The sequence below is a fragment of the Taudactylus pleione genome, unplaced genomic scaffold, assembly GCF_031769625.1.
Source record: "Taudactylus pleione unplaced genomic scaffold, aTauple2 ptg000927l, whole genome shotgun sequence".
Lineage (NCBI taxonomy): Eukaryota > Metazoa > Chordata > Amphibia > Anura > Myobatrachidae > Taudactylus > Taudactylus pleione.
In genome coordinates, this window is record NW_028285328.1 from 884,078 (window position 1) to 904,758 (window position 20,681).

The 20,681-nt window shown below is 43.4% G+C and overlaps 3 protein-coding genes across 13 annotated transcripts in view; 1 reads left to right on the forward strand and 2 right to left on the reverse strand.

Moving 5' to 3' along the window:
- The window catches only part of SLC2A6 (solute carrier family 2 member 6), a 387,913-nt gene that overhangs the window by 334,286 nt on the left and 32,946 nt on the right, over window positions 1–20,681 (forward strand). The window contains exon 1 of one of the 3 annotated variants that reach the window (XM_088459712.1): window positions 19,343–19,550. The exons of 1 other annotated variant lie outside the window; for it this stretch is intronic. Coding sequence is in view for 1 of the 2 variants with exons in the window: in XM_088459710.1 (XP_088315836.1) it covers window positions 19,632–19,666 (35 nt within the window). In the remaining variant the exon portion in view is untranslated. One more of the 3 variants, XM_088459710.1, reaches the window with a different exon arrangement.
- LOC148473364 (uncharacterized) overlaps window positions 1–20,681 on the reverse strand; it is an 86,633-nt gene that overhangs the window by 26,992 nt on the left and 38,960 nt on the right. The window contains exon 1 of one of the 8 annotated variants that reach the window (XM_088459713.1): window positions 19,241–19,310. The exons of 2 other annotated variants lie outside the window; for them this stretch is intronic. In XM_088459713.1, coding sequence (XP_088315839.1) covers window positions 19,241–19,271 — 31 coding nt within the window. In that variant the 5' untranslated portion in view covers window positions 19,272–19,310. Of the gene's footprint in view, window positions 1–13,688; window positions 13,804–13,824; window positions 13,855–19,240; window positions 19,311–20,681 lie in introns of those variants that run through there. 5 more of the 8 variants (XM_088459720.1, XM_088459716.1, XM_088459717.1 and 2 more) reach the window with 5 other exon arrangements.
- Window positions 1–20,681, reverse strand: part of CACFD1 (calcium channel flower domain containing 1) — a 110,291-nt gene that overhangs the window by 24,530 nt on the left and 65,080 nt on the right. The gene's annotated exons all lie outside the window — the stretch shown is intronic.

Here is a 20,681-nt window from a genome sequence, read left to right on the forward strand (position 1 = left end):
TGCAGCCTCCAGTCACTGCCTGGGGTGGGCTGAACGACAGTCGGGTGGATTGGACAGATCCGATAACCATCCAGACCGTTTCCAGGCTATGAGCGATTAGTGCGCAGGTCCATACAATGAACGATAATCCTGTAACACAGTCTCATCAGCTGAATCATTCAGCCATTGCCCAGCTTTAGTTACTTGGCTATTAGAGCTGTGAGCGATCGTCATGTTAACAAACAATTACCCCAAATCAGCGTGTCTCCGGGAGCCCTGAGAGCCGCCGTTATTCGGAAGCTGAATTCCTTGGATTGGCCATGGGTGATTAATGGCTGAATTACTGCTGACTATACCAGGAAATCGTTTTATTTGCTTCATGTAACCTCTGGGGTATTTATCAAAGCTGGGAGAGCGATAAAGTACCAACCAATCAGCTTCTAACTTACATGTTACAGGCTGTGACTGACAAGTGACAGGTGCTGATTGGTTGGTACTTTATCGCTCTCCTTTGATAAATATCCTAAAACCTCAACCAATATAAACGATCTGATGGAGCACTGAACATTAGCATAATGGGGGCCCATCCATCCATCCCCAGGTCTCAGCTTAGGGCCACCTATCATCTGTGTTCTCCTCACTTCCCCTGGAGGAAATGTGCTGAGCTTGTACTACCTCCGCCAGCAGATGTGGGGGCTCTGTGTAATATGGGGAGAGACCCCTAAGTTTAGGCTATTTCCCAACAGGCTTCTCTCTCAGCCCAGAAATCTCTCCATGACGTTTACTGGTGAAAACACTTATTACAATGAACATAAACCCATTTCTTGCTGTCCTATGTTGTGCATTGCTATAATCACATGCTACGTGTGCCCAGGTGGTGAATGCAGTTGGGTATGCCCGTATGATGCCCAGACAAGTCCAGCGTGATCCTGGTTGTATTCCACAGCTAGGGTAGGTACATGTAAGAGAAGCAGCTGCCCATGTGTGCCAATAGTCTAATCCCAGTCTGGCAGCCGGAGTACACGTTATCAGCAATTATACTTACAGATTAGGGAGGATTAAAGCAGCAGATAAAGTACATTGCATATTAATCAGCTGCTATGTATCACACCCTCATCTGATGGTGCCTGACTTTACACACACTATATATAGTATACACACATCTGATGGTGCCTGACTTTACCCACACTATATATATTATACACACATCTGATGGTGCCTGACTTTACACACACTATATATAGTATACACACATCTGATGGTGCCTGACTTTACACACACTATATATAGTATACACACATCTGATGGTGCCTGACTTTACACACACTATATATAGTATACACACATCTGATGGTGCCTGACTGTACCCACTATATATAGTATACACACATCTGATGGTGCCTGACTGTACCCACACTATATATAGTATACACACATCTGATGGTGCCTGACTTTACCCACTATATATAGTATACACACATCTGATGGTGCCTGACTGTACCCACACTATATATAGTATACACACATCTGATGGTGCCTGACTTTACCCACAATATATATTAAATACAAACATCTGATGGTGCCTGACTTTACCCACACTATATATAGTATACACACATCTGATGGTGCCTGACTTTACCCACAATATATATTAAATACAAACATCTGATGGTGCCTGACTTTACACACACTATATATAGTATACACACATCTGATGGTGCCTGACTTTACCCACACTATATATAGTATACACACATCTGATGGTGCCTGACTTTACCCACACTATATATAGTATACACACATCTGATGGTGCCTGACTTTACCCACACTATATATTAAATACACACACATCTGATGGTGCCTGACTTTACACACACTATATATAGTATACACACATCTGATGGTGCCTGACTTTACCCACACTATATATAGTATACACACATCTGATGGTGCCTGACTGTACCCACACTATATATAGTATACACACATCTGATGGTGCCTGACTTTACCCACTATATATAGTATACACACATCTGATGGTGCCTGACTGTACCCACACTATATATAGTATACACACATCTGATGGTGCCTGACTTTACCCACAATATATATTAAATACAAACATCTGATGGTGCCTGACTTTACCCACACTATATATAGTATACACACATCTGATGGTGCCTGACTTTACCCACAATATATATTAAATACAAACATCTGATGGTGCCTGACTTTACACACACTATATATAGTATACACACATCTGATGGTGCCTGACTTTACCCACACTATATATAGTATACACACATCTGATGGTGCCTGACTTTACCCACACTATATATAGTATACACACATCTGATGGTGCCTGACTTTACCCACACTATATATTAAATACACACACATCTGATGGTGCCTGACTTTACACACACTATATATAGTATACACACATCAGATGGTGCCTGACTTTACACACACTATATATAGTATACACACATCTGATGGTGCCTGACTTTACCCACACTATATATATTATACACACATCTGATGGTGCCTGACTTTACACACACTATATATAGTATACACACATCTGATGGTGCCTGACTTTACCCACATTATATATAGTATACACACATCTGATGGTGCCTGACTTTACCCACACTATATATAGTATACACACATCTGATGGTGCCTGACTTTACCCACACTATATATAGTATACACACATCTGATGGTGCCTGACTTTACCCACACTATATATAGTATACACACATCTGATGGTGCCTGACTTTACACACACTATATATAGTATACACACATCTGATGGTGCCTGACTTTACCCACATTATATATAGTATACACACATCTGATGATGCCTGACTTTACCCACACTATATATAGTATACACACATCTGATGGTGCCTGACTTTACCCACACTATATATAGTATACACACATCTGATGGTGCCTGACTTTACCCACAATATATATTAAATACAAACATCTGATGGTGCCTGACTTTACACACACTATATATAGTATACACACATCAGATGGTGCCTGACTTTACCCACATTATATATAGTATACACACATCTGATGGTGCCTGACTTTACCCACAATATATATTAAATACAAACATCTGATGGTGCCTGACATTACACACACTATATATAGTATACACACATCTGATGGTGCCTGACTTTACCCACACTATATATTAAATACAAACATCTGATGGTGCCTGACTTTACACACACTATATATAGTATACACACATCTGATGGTGCCTGACTTTACCCACAATATATATTAAATACAAACATCTGATGGTGCCTGACTTTACACACACTATATATAGTATACACACATCTGATGGTGCCTGACTTTACCCACACTATATATAGTATACAAACATCAGATGGTGCCTGACTTTACCCACACTATATATAGTATACAAACATCTGATGGTGCCTGACTTTACTCACACTATATACAGTATACACACAGCTGATGGTGCCTGACTTTACCCACACTATATATAGTATACACACATCTGATGGTGCCTGACTTTACCCACACTATATAGTATACACACATCTGATGGTGCCTGACTTTACCCACACTATATAGTATACAAACATCTGATGGTGCCTGACTTTACACACACTATATATAGTATACACACATCTGATGGTGCCTGACTTTACCCACACTATATATAGTATACACACATCTGATGGTGCCTGACTTTACACACACTATATATAGTATACACACATCTGATGGTGCCTGACTTTACCCACACTATATATAGTATACACACATCTGATGGTGCCTGACTTTACCCACACTATATAGTATACAAACAGGGGCAGAACATGGGAGACAATGTAGGCGCCTGCCGCCGGGCACCAGCACTAAGGGGGCACATTCCCCATTACCCACAATATATAGTATACAAACAGGGGCAGAACTATGGGAGACAATGGAGGTTTCCCAGGCACCAGCACTTAGGGGGCACCTCCTCCATTACCCTCAATATACAAATCACTGCATCAGGCTAATCCCCTGCTGCTGGGGACTATTGCTAGATCCGTGTTCCAGTTCTCCGCTGCCTCTGTGGACACGTGTGTAATCTGGCTACCGGAAAGGATTAATGATGAAACCGGTTTATGACTGAGCTCAGTAACACACCTGACATACTGTATCTTCATTATTTCTAACTGTATGTCCACTCGGCTAATGTTCTAACCTAGAAAAAGGACAAGTGTAACGGTGTGTTGGGCGGTACAGCGACACCATCTTGTTTAGCTACAATTATTATAGTAGGGAGACAGGACAGCCCCATTCTGCCACAAGTGTCAGCGCAGCGTCTTAACAGCACCAAGCTTTGCGGAATGGAATGATGTAAGGCCCCTATTTATCACTTAGAGGGTATTTATCAAAGCTTAGAGAGAGATAGAAAGTGCAAACCAATCAGCTTCTAACTTACATTTTACACACTGGAGCGGATTGGTTGGTACTTTATCTCTCTGAGCTTTCATAAATACCCCCTAAAATGTGTTCTCATTCAGTATGCCTGCATCTCGCACTGATATTATTATACCGCCGGTATTTACCATTACTTATCTGTCTGGCAAGGTCCAGCGGTGTCTCTATGAGCAGCGCTGTCCTCTCCCGTGCTGCTGGCAGCCTACCGCACACGTATTTGCCAATAGCCATTACCTGTATAGCTCTCCAGGGATTCAGCAGAGCCAGAAAGGCCTCGCTGGAGCTGGTAATGACAGTGCTACTAATGACAGAAAGCCGGGATTTCCACCGCCTGGTAAATACCGTTAAGCTGCTGTAAGATAGATGGGGATTGCGGTAATTGACGGACAGTGTGTTATGGACGGAGAATCTCTGGTCTCTTCTCTGCAGCATAAATAGAACCCAAGGAGATGGGGAAATTATAACTACAATAATAGTTTCCATGTAGCTATTCTTTATCTCTGGAAAGTGACAGGAACAGAGGGACAGCCCCCAAAAAAGTCTAATGTTATTTGGGTTTATAGGATTGGCTGACAGTCTCATAGGTAACAGCGATGCTCTGTACAAAATAATAGATAAAACCAAGATTGAATCCACCAGAACATACAGTATATGAAAAATGTTGCCTAATCGTCCGCAGAGAATAGGGGCCCATTTATCAGTGATCACATACACAATGATCTGAACGTGATATTAGCGCACATGATCGCATTGCAGTACGCGGTCATATCGGCCAAATGCCTCACAGAGCACCCGCAGGGACAGGGCTTGTCCTGCAATGTCGCAACCTCCTAAGATAACGTTACCAGATGACAGGTCCTTCCCGGGAGACTTTGGGATACATTGGCTCATATGTGAATAGGTGTGCGTTATACACCGCCATCTCTGGTACGCTTTTTATATGTTGGTAAAGGATTTGTGTTTTAGATGCGTGATATTTTATGTGATTAAATTTTACTACGCTATAGTGCGATTCTTCTCTTTTTATATGCGATCTACGAGGGATACATCTGTTGGATTTGGTGTTGTCTAAATTGAAGAAGGACTTTTCAATCCTCAATGAACTCACATAATTTGAGACTGTATTTTGCTTCACCTGGTAACGTTATCTTAGGAGGTTGCGCCTTTGCCCACATTCATATTTTTTATCACTGTTTTCGAAGTGTTGTATGACCACTTCAGTGGACTGAAGCGCAGCGTCCATTTATTGAAGCTCAGGTTCCTACTTTGTTATTGTCCTGCAATGTGCTTGGAGTGTCGCGAGAGCTTCATTCTGTGCCGGGTCATTGCCTCTCCCGGTAATTTATATTTAGCCCATAGGCTTCATATTCTGGAGCTGGGTAAATCCAACAGCATCACGTTCCCCATAGAAACCTATGAGGGCTACAGCTGCTGTCAGAGATCTGCTGTGGTCCTTCCATAATACATTGCAGGGAAACTAATTCATTGCAGATATCTCCCAAACATGGGTGTTTTTCAGGATAAATGGGCCCCTCAGGGCCCAACCTGGCATTACCCTGAGTATTATACAACACGGCACACAGCCTCGCTGGGCAGCCTGCTGAGTGATCCTATACCCCAGTGACAAGTATCACCCTATTTACCCTCCTTCCATTGTGTGTACTGAATCTGCAAGCAGCTCGTCCTGCAGACAAATCCCAACCTGTAACTGCTGATAAACTCTACCTTACTAGATGTAAAACTAACTCGACAGGTTTGTTCTCCCAGCACTCGATGATCCCAGCGCTGACCCATAGTAACCCAGCTCCATGGCGACCTCACTCACAACCGTACTTTAAATTTCATCTCTCTCTCTCTCTCTCTCTCTCTCTCTCATATAATACTATATATAAATATTTTTTTTGCCTTCTTAAGTACAGGTGCATTGTGAAAGTAAATCATATTGTACACATGATAATATCTACTAATACGGTTACTTTTGACAATATACCATGGCCTCCCTATAGTATTATTATTATTATTATTATTATCATCAAAATATACCATGGCCTCCCTATATTATTTTTATTTCCACAATATACAATGGCCTCCCTATATTATTATTATTTCCACAATATACAATGGCCTCCCTATATTATTATTATTTCCACAATATACAATGGCCTCCCTATATTATTATTATTTCCACAATATACAATGGCCTCCCTATATTATTATTATTTCCACAATATACCATGGCCTCCCTATAGTATTATTATTTCCACAATATACCATGGCCTCCCTATAGTATTATTATTTCCACAATATACAATGGCCTCCCTATAGTATTATTATTTCCACAATATACAATGGCCTCCCTATATTATTATTATTTCCACAATATACAATGGCCTCCCTATATTATTATTATTTCCACACTATACAATGGCCTCCCTATATTATTATTATTTCCACAATATACAATGGCCTCCCTATATTATTATTATTATTTCCACAATATACAATGGCCTCTCTATATTATTATTATTTCCACACTATACAATGGCCTCCCTATATTATTATTATTTCCACACTATACAATGGCCTCCCTATATTATTATTATTTCCACACTATACAATGGCCTCCCTATATTATCATTATTTCCACTATATACAATGGCCTCCCTATATTATTTCCACAATATGCAATGGCCTCCCTATATTATTATTATTTCCACAATATGCAATGGCCTCCTTATATTATTATTATTTCCACTATATACAATGGCCTCCCTATATTATTATTATTTCCACAATATACCATGGCCTCCCTATATTATTATTATTTCCACAATATACAATGGCCTCCCTATATTATTATTATTTCCACAATATACCATGGCCTCCCTATATTATTATTATTTCCACAATATACAATGGCCTCCCTATAGTATTATTATTCCCACAATATACAATGGCCTCCCTATATTATTATTTCCACAATATACAATGGCCTCCCTATATTATTATTATTCCCACAATATACAATGGCCTCCCTATATTATTATTATTTCCACACTATACAATTGCCTCCCTATATTATTATTATTATTATTTCCACAATATACAATGACCTCCCTATATTATTATTTCCACAATATACAATGGCCTCCCTATATTATTATTTCCACAATATACCATGGCCTCCCTATATTATTATTATTCCCACAATATACAATGGCCTCTCTATATTATTATTATTTCCACAATATACAATGGCCTCCCTATATTATTATTATTTCCACAATATACAATGGCCTCCCTATATTATTATTATTTCCACAATATACAATGGCCTCCCTATATTATTATTATTTCCACAATATACAATGGCCTCCCTATATTATTATTATTTCCACAATATACCATGGCCTCCCTATAGTATTATTATTTCCACAATATACCATGGCCTCCCTATAGTATTATTATTTCCACAATATACAATGGCCTCCCTATAGTATTATTATTTCCACAATATACAATGGCCTCCCTATATTATTATTATTTCCACAATATACAATGGCCTCCCTATATTATTATTATTTCCACACTATACAATGGCCTCCCTATATTATTATTATTTCCACAATATACAATGGCCTCCCTATATTATTATTATTTCCACAATATACAATGGCCTCTCTATATTATTATTATTTCCACACTATACAATGGCCTCCCTATATTATTATTATTTCCACACTATACAATGGCCTCCCTATATTATTATTATTTCCACACTATACAATGGCCTCCCTATATTATCATTATTTCCACTATATACAATGGCCTCCCTATATTATTTCCACAATATGCAATGGCCTCCCTATATTATTATTATTTCCACAATATGCAATGGCCTCCTTATATTATTATTATTTCCACTATATACAATGGCCTCCCTATATTATTATTATTTCCACAATATACCATGGCCTCCCTATATTATTATTATTTCCACAATATACAATGGCCTCCCTATATTATTATTATTTCCACAATATACCATGGCCTCCCTATATTATTATTATTTCCACAATATACAATGGCCTCCCTATAGTATTATTATTCCCACAATATACAATGGCCTCCCTATATTATTATTTCCACAATATACAATGGCCTCCCTATATTATTATTATTCCCACAATATACAATGGCCTCCCTATATTATTATTATTATTTCCACACTATACAATTGCCTCCCTATATTATTATTATTATTATTTCCACAATATACAATGACCTCCCTATATTATTATTTCCACAATATACAATGGCCTCCCTATATTATTATTTCCACAATATACCATGGCCTCCCTATATTATTATTATTCCCACAATATACAATGGCCTCCCTATATTATTATTTCCACAATATACAATGGCCTCCCTATATTATTATTATTCCCACAATATACAATGGCCTCCCTATATTATTATTATTCCCACAATATACAATGGCCTCCCTATATTATTATTATTATTATTTCCACACTATACAATTGCCTCCCTATATTATTATTATTATTATTTCCACAATATACAATGACCTCCCTATAGTATTATTCCCACAATATACAATGACCTCCCTATATTATTTGTATATTTAGCCAATCACTTCTATGTGAAATAGATGTAAATGGAATTAGACATATGAACTTCAGGCGCCGTAAGGTGTAATTACAGACTGTGGTTCCTGATACAGATTGCTGTAGAGAAGAAGATGACCACCAATAAAAATATAAACTAATGTTTTATACATGGAGCTACTCCACCAGTCAGCATCCTGCAGCGGTCTGATGAGCTAATCTCGGCTATTTATGAGACATCAACTTCCCACCAATCACAGCCTCAATCTCTCACCAGTGGCAAGAAGAGACTTTATACAGGGATTCGGGGCCTCCTATACATTGGGGCTCTGTCCATATCAGAGGAGCTAAGTTTGGTCAGAGGTCTCCTGATGCGCAGGGTCCGTTTATGAACCTAATTTGTACGCTTGGGGGCTCGTATCATTGCACACAAACACAATTTGCTTTTATATGCCACAAATTACATTTTCTTCCTCTGCGAATGAGCACAAAATATTCTAACGTTCCCATCCCTGTAACGACTGGGATTCATTTTGGCACTTATGACTCCTTATGCTTACGCAGGTGGAACAGAGGATGGAGTGTCATGTAAGAGCCGGTAAAGTATAATAAGGGTGTTTTTGGTGCTGAATATGTCCCATGCTGATGCACATGTGTCTATTAGGAGGACCGCATTGTACAGGGAACCCATTGTGCTGGGACCGCATTGTGCAGGGAACCCATTGTGCTGGGACCGCATTGTACAGGGAACCCATTGTGCTGGGACCGCATTGTACAGGGAACCCATTGTGCTGGGACCGCATTGTACAGGGAACCCATTGTGCTGGGACACCATTGTGCCGGGACAGCATTGTACAGGGAACCCATTGTACAAGGACAGCATTGTACAGGGAAAGCATTGTACAGGGAACCCATTGTGCCGGGACCGCATTGTACAGGGGAACCCATTGTGCCGGGACCCCATTGTACAGGGGAACCCATTGTGCTGGGACCCCATTGTACAGGGGACCCATTGTGCTGGGACCGCATTGTACAGGGAACCCATTGTGCTGGGACCGCATTGTACAGGGAACCCATTGTGCTGGGATCGCATTGTACAGGGAACCCATTGTGCTGGGATCGCATTGTACAGGGAACCCATTGTGCTGGGACCGCATTGTGCCGGGAACCCATTGTGCTGGGACCGCATTGTGCCGGGACCTTATTGTACAGGGAACCCATTGTGCCGGGACCCTATTGTACAGGGAACCCATTGTGCCGAGACCGCATTGTACAGGGAACCCATTGTGCCGGGACCGCATTGTACAGGGAACCCATTGTGCCGGGACCGCATTGTACAGGGAACCCATTGTGCCGGGACCGCATTGTACAGGGAACCCATTGTGCCGGGACCGCATTGTACAGGGAACCCATTGTGCTGAGACCACATTGTGCTGGGACCCCATTGTACAGGGAACACATTGTGCTGAGACCACATTGTGCTGGGACCCCATTGCACAGGGAACACATTGTGCTGAGACCACATTGTACAGGGAACCCATTGTGCTGAGACCACATTGTACAGGGAACCCATTGTGCTGGGACCGCATAGTGCCGGGACCGCATTGTACAGAGGACCCATTGTGCTGGGACTGCATTGTACAGGGAACCCATTGTGCTGGGACCGCATTGTGCTGGGACCGCATTGTACAGGGAACCCATTGTGCTGGGACTGCATTGTACAGGGACCACATTGTACAGGGAACCCATTGTGCTGGGACCGCATTGTACAGGGACCCCATTGTGCTGAGACCACATTGTACAGGGAACCGATTGTGCTGGGACCGATTGTGCTGGGACTGCATTGTACAGGGAACCCATTGTGTTGGGACCGCATTGTGCTGGGACCGCATTGTGCTGGGACTGCATTGTGCCGGGACCGCATTGTACAGGGAACCCATTGTACAGGGACCGCATTGTACAGGGAACCCATTGTGCTGGGACCCCATTGTGCCGGGACAGCATTGTACAGGGAACCCATTGTACAAGGACAGCATTGTACAGGGAAAGCATTGTACAGGGAACCCATTGTGCCGGGACCGCATTGTACAGGGGAACCCATTGTGCCGGGACCCCATTGTGCCGGGACCCCATTGTACAGGGGAACCCATTGTGCTGGGACCCCATTGTACAGGGGACCCATTGTGCTGGGACCGCATTGTACAGGGAACCCATTGTGCTGGGACCGCATTGTACAGGGAACCCATTGTGCTGGGACCGCATTGTACAGGGAACCCATTGTGCTGGGACCGCATTGTACAGGGAACCCATTATGCTGGGACCGCATTGTGCCGGGACCTTATTGTACAGGGAACCCATTGTGCCGGGACCCTATTGTACAGGGAACCCATTGTGCCGAGACCGCATTGTACAGGGAACCCATTGTGCCGGGACCGCATTGTACAGGGAACCCATTGTGCCGGGACCGCATTGTACAGGGAACCCATTGTGCCGGGACCGCATTGTACAGGGAACCCATTGTGCTGAGACCACATTGTGCTGGGACCCCATTGTACAGGGAACACATTGTGCTGAGACCACATTGTGCTGGGACCCCATTGCACAGGGAACACATTGTGCTGAGACCACATTGTACAGGGAACCCATTGTGCTGAGACCACATTGTACAGGGAACCCATTGTGCTGGGACCGCATTGTGCCGGGACCGCATTGTACAGAGGACCCATTGTGCTGGGACTGCATTGTACAGGGAACCCATTGTGCTGGGACCGCATTGTGCAGGGACCACATTGTACAGGGAACCCATTGTGCTGGGACCGCATTGTACAGGGACCCCATTGTGCTGAGACCACATTGTACAGGGAACCCATTGTGCTGGGACCGATTGTGCTGGGACTGCATTGTACAGGGAACCCATTGTACAGGGAACCCATTGTGTTGGGACCGCATTGTGCTGGGACCGCATTGTGCTGGGACCGCATTGTGCCGGGACCGCATTGTACAGGGAACCCATTGTGCTGGGACTGCATTGTACAGGGAGCCCATTGTACAGGGAACCCATTGTGCTGGGACCGCATTGTACAGGGAACCCATTGTGTTGGGACCCCATTGTGCCGGGACAGCATTGTACAGGGAACCCATTGTGCCGGGACAGCATTGTACAGGAACAGCATTGTACAGGGAACCCATTGTGCCAGGACCGCATTGTACAGGGAACCCATTGTGCCGGGACCGCATTGTACAGGGAACCCATTGTGCTGGGACCGCATTGTACAGGGAACCCATTGTGCTGGGACCGCATTGTACAGGGACCCCATTGTGCTGGGACCGCATTGTACAGGGACCCCATTGTGCCAGGACAGCATTGTACAGGGAACCCATTGTACAGGGAACCACTGTGCTGGGACCGCATTGTACAGGGAACCCATTGTGCTGGGACCGCATTGTACAGGGAACCCATTGTGCTGGGACAGCATTGTACAGGGAACCCATTGTGCCGGGACAGCATTGTACAGGGAACCCATTGTGCTGGGACCCCATTGTGCTGTGACCCCATTGTGCTGTGACCCCATTGTGCAGGGAACCGCATTATATAGGGTCCTCATTATACAGCCCTCTAACCTTTAGGAGCGCACATTTCTTTTGATCTCAGTAATTAGTTACAGTACATTATTGTATTTAATCAACAAAAGGGACTTCTACTGGTAATAACATATCAGCAGGCCTTATATATAAGCTATACAGACAGTAACAGCGGCCCCTCACTGCCTTACTCTGCAGCCCATCGGGGGCCGGGGGTTTGTGCGTTACACCTCGCTGTGTTTTCACTCTGCATCTATCATTTACTTTCTGTGCAATATGTATAGTAACAGGTAAAGCAGATCTCACAGTTACACATACCCAGATATTACAGGGAGGGTCCCCCACGGGGGCTCAATCATACATCTAGGATACAGATACAGTGGAAGTAATCTGCATGAATAACGCATTTGTTTCCTATTATCTTTTACATTTAGAACAGAAAACACTGACAGCCCAGAATCAGGCTGCGTATGTGATACAGAGGTCTGGTCATTACATAAGGTCACGTATATCATGAAGGGACCTGTGACAATGATGGCACAGCGGTACAACAGCGTGCTAATCTGTCTGATCCATCACACCATGTATAAGTGACATCACTAATATAGAACATAACAATATCACACCATGTATAAGTGACATCACTAATATAGAACATAACAATATCACACCATGTATAAGTGACATCACTAATATAGAACATAACAATATCACACCATGTATAAGTGACATCACTAATATAGAACATAACAATATCACACCTAGAAAACCACATGTTAATTATTTGCCCCGGGGGCTTTTGCAGCAAGTACAGACAGTATTATGTAAGGCATTTCGGGTAAATCACATGCAGCCCAGATAAGCCAATTTCTGTGACCAGCTCCAAGATGGGTCCAAGATCAACAACATAACCAGACACCAAACAGTATCTGTAATACAGCTCCCAGGGAAACACATTCTGAGAGACTCAACTTATTCCTGGTGTTTTCCCAAATGTATAATCACCTCTTCCATAAACCATAAGTGACATTTCTACCTCTTATGGAACGTTCTCTTTTCTCATGATCCCATGAAAAAATAATCAAAACTCCAAATGAAAAATGACATCAACAAAGAAGAGATAACGCAGAAACATACTCACCCCTCCGGCACCTGAAAGCTCCTGAGCCAGCTTGTGAGTCTGACGCTGAGGACACACCCTCTCAGGTAGCTAGGCTGACACGCCCACACCTGCAGGAGACCGAATACACCTTACAGCCATTCTCCGCTCTCACACAGACAAACTCACTACATATACATGTCTCCTCTCTTCAAAGCGTCACTCATCCCAAACTAACATTTATCCCCACATTTGTGACTATTGCGTCTTTTATATACAAAGCTGATGTCTACAATAAGCACAGCAATAACAGCTCTGTTGATCCGCAAGGGTTTGCCATGTGCCTGAGAATCTGCGCCAGCCATAATATCTGCATATTACTTCTTAAGGCCTAAATAATAAACAACGTCCATATAAATAGAAGGACAGCAGCGTTGTTTGGTGAACATGAAGGAGTACCATTTACTGGCGCAGCATTGCCGCGGTATGTTTCCAGTACTCAGTGGTGCACACTGGAAAGCATAACTCATGCACAATATAGCACTGTAATATGGTGACCTCTATATATAACGCAAAGCACATTCTAGTGACCTCTAAGTAACACACAGAGCATTCTAGTGTCCGGTATACAATACACAGATCATTCTAGTGACCTCTATATATAACACAGAGCACATTCTAGTGACCTCTGAGTAACACACAGAGCATTCTAGTGTCCGGTATACAATACACAGATCATTCTAGTGACCTATATATAACACAGAACACATTCTAGTGACCTCTGAGTAACACACAGAGCATTCTAGTGTCCGGTATACAATACACAGATCATTCTAAGTGACCTCTAAGTAACACACAGAACATTCTCGTGTCCGGTATACAGTACACAGATCATTCTAAGTAACCTCTAAGTAACACACACAGCATTCTAGTGTCCGGTATAAAATACACAGATCATTCTAGTGACCTCTATATATAACAGAGCACATTCTAGTGACCTCTGAGTAACACACAGAGCATTCTAGTGTCCGGTATACAATACACAGATCATTCTAAGTGACCTCTAAGTAACACACACAGCATTCTAGTGTCCGGTATACAATACACAGATCATTCTAAGTGACCTCTAAGTAACACACAGAACATTCTCGTATCCGGTATACAATACACAGATCATTCTAGTGACCTCTATATATAACAGAGCACATTCTAGTGACCTCTGAGTAACACACAGAGCATTCTAGTGTCCGGTATGCAATACACAGATCATTCTAAGTGACCTCTAAGTAACACACACAGCATTCTAGTGTCCGGTATAAAATACACAGATCATTCTAAGTGACCTCTAAGTAACACACAGAACATTCTAGTGTCCAGTATACAATACACAGATCATTCTAAGTGACCTCTAAGTAACACACAGAACATTCTAGTGTCCAGTATACAATACACAGATCATTCTAGTGACCTCTAAGTAACACACAGAGCATTCTAGTGACCTCTAAGTAACACACAGATTATTCTAGTGACCTCTAAGTAACACACAGAGTATTCTAGTGACCTCTAAGTAACACACAGAGCATTCTAGTGTCCAGTATACAATACAAAGAGCATTCTAGTGACCTCTAAGTAACACACAGAGCATTCTAGTGACCTCTAAGTAACACACAGATTATTCTAGTGACCTCTAAGTAACACAAAGAGCATTCTAGTGTCCAGTATACAATACACAGATTATTCTAGTGACCTCTAAGTAACACACAGAGCATTCTAGTGTCCAGTATACAATACAAAGAGCATTCTAGTGACCTCTAAGTAATACACAGAGCATTCTAGTGACCTCTAAGTAACACACAGAGCATTCTAGTGACCTCTAAGTAACACACAGAGCATTCTAGTGTCCGGTATACAATACACAGAGCACATTCTACTGACCACTAAGTGATACCTGCTATTGGCAGGTCGCACCCGGGATTTGTACACATATCGATCCCAGGTGAGACCTGCCTGAGACCCCTTTCAGACTGGCGGCAATAATGCTGGGTCGATGACGTCACCGCCATCGCTGCAGAGCTGGCGCTTGGAGATTACCAGGTTGAAATGCCAAATTGCTCAACTTGGGTTATTTCAACTGGGCCCTTTAACACTGCGCAGTAACCCGGGTTGCAGTAACCCGGCAGTTTGAAAGGGGTATAACACACAAAGCATTTAATGACCAGTGTACAATACAGACAGCAATCTAGTTACCTCTATACAATACATAGAACATTCTAGTGACCTCTATATATAAGTACACAGAGCATTCTAATGCGTTGTACAATACACAACTCGGTGTACAATGGCGCGATGTGTTGTTACACACTGCATGTAACAGCACAGCGTTGTTAATTGCATTGGCCCGTCTGCTGTGTTATCCTTTTGAAATAGCTTCTAGGATTTATTTTATCCATTTCTCATAATAACATTTCTTACATTTTATTATAATTTATCTCCACCAAGTAATTGGTCACCGTTACCTGGGGGCCCCTATGATGCTCTCAGTCCATTACTTGTAACACTCCACCAGTTAATGGGGAAGGGGTATCTTGGACTAGGAATCGATCTCTAAAGGCCCCCATACACGGGGCGATAAAGCAGGTGATCCGACTGATTGGTGCGATTTGCCTGCTATATCGCACAGTGTATGGCCCTGAAATCGGGACGAGAGCGCCGCCGCGGGGTCGTACATCGCAGCCCCTGATCTCTCTGCAGGGTGATAGGATCAGGGGTGTGATGTGCGATCCCATTAATTGCTATGCGGGTGAGACAGGAGGCCGGCATATCGGGCGGTCGGCCACCTGATTGCACAGTGTGTGCGGACCGCTCGATATGTCGGACGACGGATCCCCTGTCACCTCGCACCTTGTATGGGGGCCGTTACCCTTCAGGGTCTTCTTTTGGAGAACATTCTCCTATGACCTGTCCTCTCAGGGGTCAATGCTATTAACAGGCTGCTGGCGCAATGCCATAGGAGTGGCGGCAATGGCACCGCGACTCAACCCCCCTACGGCCCAATCCCGTCCTTGCGCCTAATCCATACTTGCCCAGAACGACCAGGAGGCCCCTCAGAAGAATAGGCAAGTCTCCCGGAGACGGCCGCTACCCGCACATCCCCCACACGCAGCTACCCACTTACCGAGCACAAGAGGGCGGTCCGGTGGTGCTGATCACGTCACTGTAGCCCCGTCCCCCGTATTACAGTGCCATTAATATTGGCACTGTATAGCATAGGGGGCGTGGCCTGGTCCTGGATGATGATGTCAGCACACACCCCGCGCTGCTCACCTATGCCGTGTGACTCCCCATCACTCCCAGCAACACCCAGGGGCGTAGAGCGCCGGGCAGGCCCAGGTGAAGGGGGCGTGGCCTAATCATTGTAGGTGTGGCAACGCCCCCTTGAGCTAAAAAAAAACAAAACACACTTTTTTGGGGGAGGGGGGCACTGTAAGCCCCTCAGCCCAACGCAAAGCCAGGGGGGGAGCAGTCACAGCCATAGGAGACTGCTCCGGGTGCTGCTCAGCACATGCTGTGTGCCGGGCTGCTGTAAGGGAAGGAGAGGGGAGGAGGGGGTGGCGCCAGACCCAGGCCCCCGCCGGGCCCCTCTAGCAAGCCCAGGCAAATAGAACCTGCTCCACCCCCCTCTCGGCGCCCCTGGCAACACCTATGAGCGTGGTGGTAAAAAGGACGTGTAGTGCTACATCTGAGAGGCGCGTCCTAACATTGATTTACATCCAAACGCAAATGAGCCCCAAAGCAGCTAGTAAGATCTACATGTAGCCATAGGGATCATTGTGCCTTATAGCCAATGCAGGGACATTACACTAATACATGTAGCCATAGGGATCATTGTGCCTTATACCCAATGCAGGGAAATTATACTAATACATGTAGCCATAGGGATCATTGTGCCTTATACCCAATGCAGGGAATTATACTAATACATGTAACCATAGGGATCATTGTGCCTTATACCCAGTGCAGGGACATTACACTAATACATGTAGCCATAGGGATCATTGTGCCTTATACCCAATGCAGGGAATTATACTAATACATGTAACCATAGGGATCATTGTGCCTTATACCCAGTGCAGGGACATTACACTAATACATGTAGCCATAGGGATCACTGTGCTTATATCCAATGCAGGGAAATGATACTAATACATGTAGCCATAGGGATCATTGTGCCTTATAGCGAATGCAGGGACATTATACTAATACATGTAGCCATAGGGATCATTGTGCCTTATAGCGAATGCAGGGACATTATACTAATACATGTAGCCATAGGGATCATTGTGCCTTATAGCCAATGCAGGGACATTACACTAATACATGTAGCCATAGGGATCATTGTGCCTTATACCCAATGCAGGGAAATTATACTAATACATGTAGCCATAGGGATCATTGTGCTTATACCCAATGCAGGGACATAATACTAATACATGTAGCCATAGGGATCATTGTGCCTTATACCCAATGCAGGGACATTATACTAATACATGTAGCCTTAGGGATCATTGTGCCTTATATCCAATGCAGGGACATTATACTAATACATGTAGCCATAGGGATCATTGTGCCTTATAGCCAATGCAGGGACATTATACTAATACATGTAGCCATAGGGATCATTGTGCCTTATAGCGAATGCAGGGACATTATACTAATACATGTAGCCATAGGGATCATTGTGCCTTATAGCGAATGCAGGGACATTATACTAATACATGTAGCCATAGGGATCATTGTGCCTTATACCCAATGCAGGGAATGATACTAATACATGTAGCCATAGGGATCATTGGGCCTTATACCCAATGCAGGGAATGATACTAATACATGTAGCCATAGGGATCATTGTGCCTTATACCCAATGCAGGGATATTATACTAATACATGTAGCCATAGGGAACATTGTGCCTTATACCCAATGCAGGGAAATGGCACTGATGATTCCAATGTACAATGAATGTATATATCTCCGATTTTTGTTCCCAGCCAGGGAAGTGCAGAGTGTAGGAGACAGGTAGCCCTGTGAAACACAGCAGGATGATAGAGTCTTTAACAGGCTCTCTCAAAAGGTATATATATATATCAGTACATGTTGGTAGCTGCTCAATCACTTCAGTAATATCACTCAGGTGCATGTAAGGGAGGGGTTAGTATATACAAGAAACAAAAAAAGTAATCCCCCAGCACTCAGAATGAAATCTGCACCCCAGACTCTGACCAAGTGATAGGGGCTTCCGGTATCAGAGACGCCATGACGTGGCCCGGAGGCTTACCCATATTTCTGCAAATTTATGCAACTGCGATCTCTGAAATATCTACCACCATGTAGTTTTTCAAATCTTATTGCTGATATCATTCTGAGTGCTGGGGGATTACTTGTTATATATGTATATCTCACCTACACTCTGCAGATCCCTGACCGGGATCATCTAGCCCAGTGGTTCCCAAACTCGGTCCTCACACAGGTCACATTTTCCAGGTCACCCAGCAGGTGCACAGGTGTATTCATTACTCACTGTCACATTTTAAAAGATCCACAGGTGGTTATAATTATTCCACTTTTGATTCTGTGAGGAGACCTGGAAAACATGCGCTGTTTGGGGTCCTGAGGACTGAGTTTGAGAACCTGTTAGCCGCACCTTGTATATTCTCAGGACACTCGGACGGAGGGTCTGAGTACCAACGGCTACAAATTATCCTCCACAAGCGTGAGTAAATACACGGATCACACCGACTTGGACGGGCAGTCTGCCTTTCAATATCTACGGTGCTTTATTGGAAGCAGGAGTATGTACCTGGCTCAAACCGTGGACATTATTTATGCGTGAGTTTATAAACCTGATTACAGGATAGACCTCATCAAACAAAACATTTTTTTCCCTTATCATATTGGAATATAAGACTTTATGATTCCATTTCATACATTTCCTGTATGTACATCTCCATGTTACTTTCTCTATGATATTATTATATGCATATAAGGAAGGATCTTTCATTCAGAACTCTGATGCTTCATATTGCAACTTTGTTTTTATTTTAATGTTTTATAAATGGTAACTTTTTATGTGTTTTTATCTTGAAACTTCAACACTGGTGTTTCTATATATGATATTGATCTGATTAAACAAGTAGTGTGATATTAGTACTGTATTTGTGTATGCAATTTATTGATATTGTTTTTTCTGCCATTCTTGGGTCCCTCAGTGCAGCTCATATAGAGTGAATCTATCATTTATATGTTGAAATCTTTGTGTTTTTCATGGCTTATAATGTTCAAAAGTGTCTGGTGATTGATCCTCGCTTTACATCATGTTTATTTATGTTTAAACATTGATTTTTGTGGAAAGTACTATTAAATCTAAAGCTTTTATTGTATTGATGCAAAGTGTGCAGAGGCTTAATGTACCAGCAGTGATTTACCAACAGTCAGGGCCAGATTGAGGGGGGCGACAGGGGTGGTGACCCCGGGGCCCTCACACACAAAGGGCCACCTACACAGGGCCGGTGTTACCCTGCAGAGAACAGGTGCCCAGTGGCACTTGTTCCCGGATGGGGCTGAGCTGCCGCGGCATACAGCGCAGAGCGGCTCCCAAGTCCCCTCACCAGCGTCACGTGTGGCTGGAGGGGGGTAGGCATGTGGCTTAGTGGGGATCCCTGCAATTTATTTGCCTCAGGACTGCAACCAGCCCGTCAGGAGCCGCAACCCCAAAACGGTATTGTCCCAAGTAGAAGACTCCTGTCATCTGGGCGAGTCCCCATTTAATCCCTCACGTGGTTCCCGGCTAATATGGCTTCTCACAAGGAGGGTCTAGCCTGGCATCCTGCCCCCAGCAGTTACC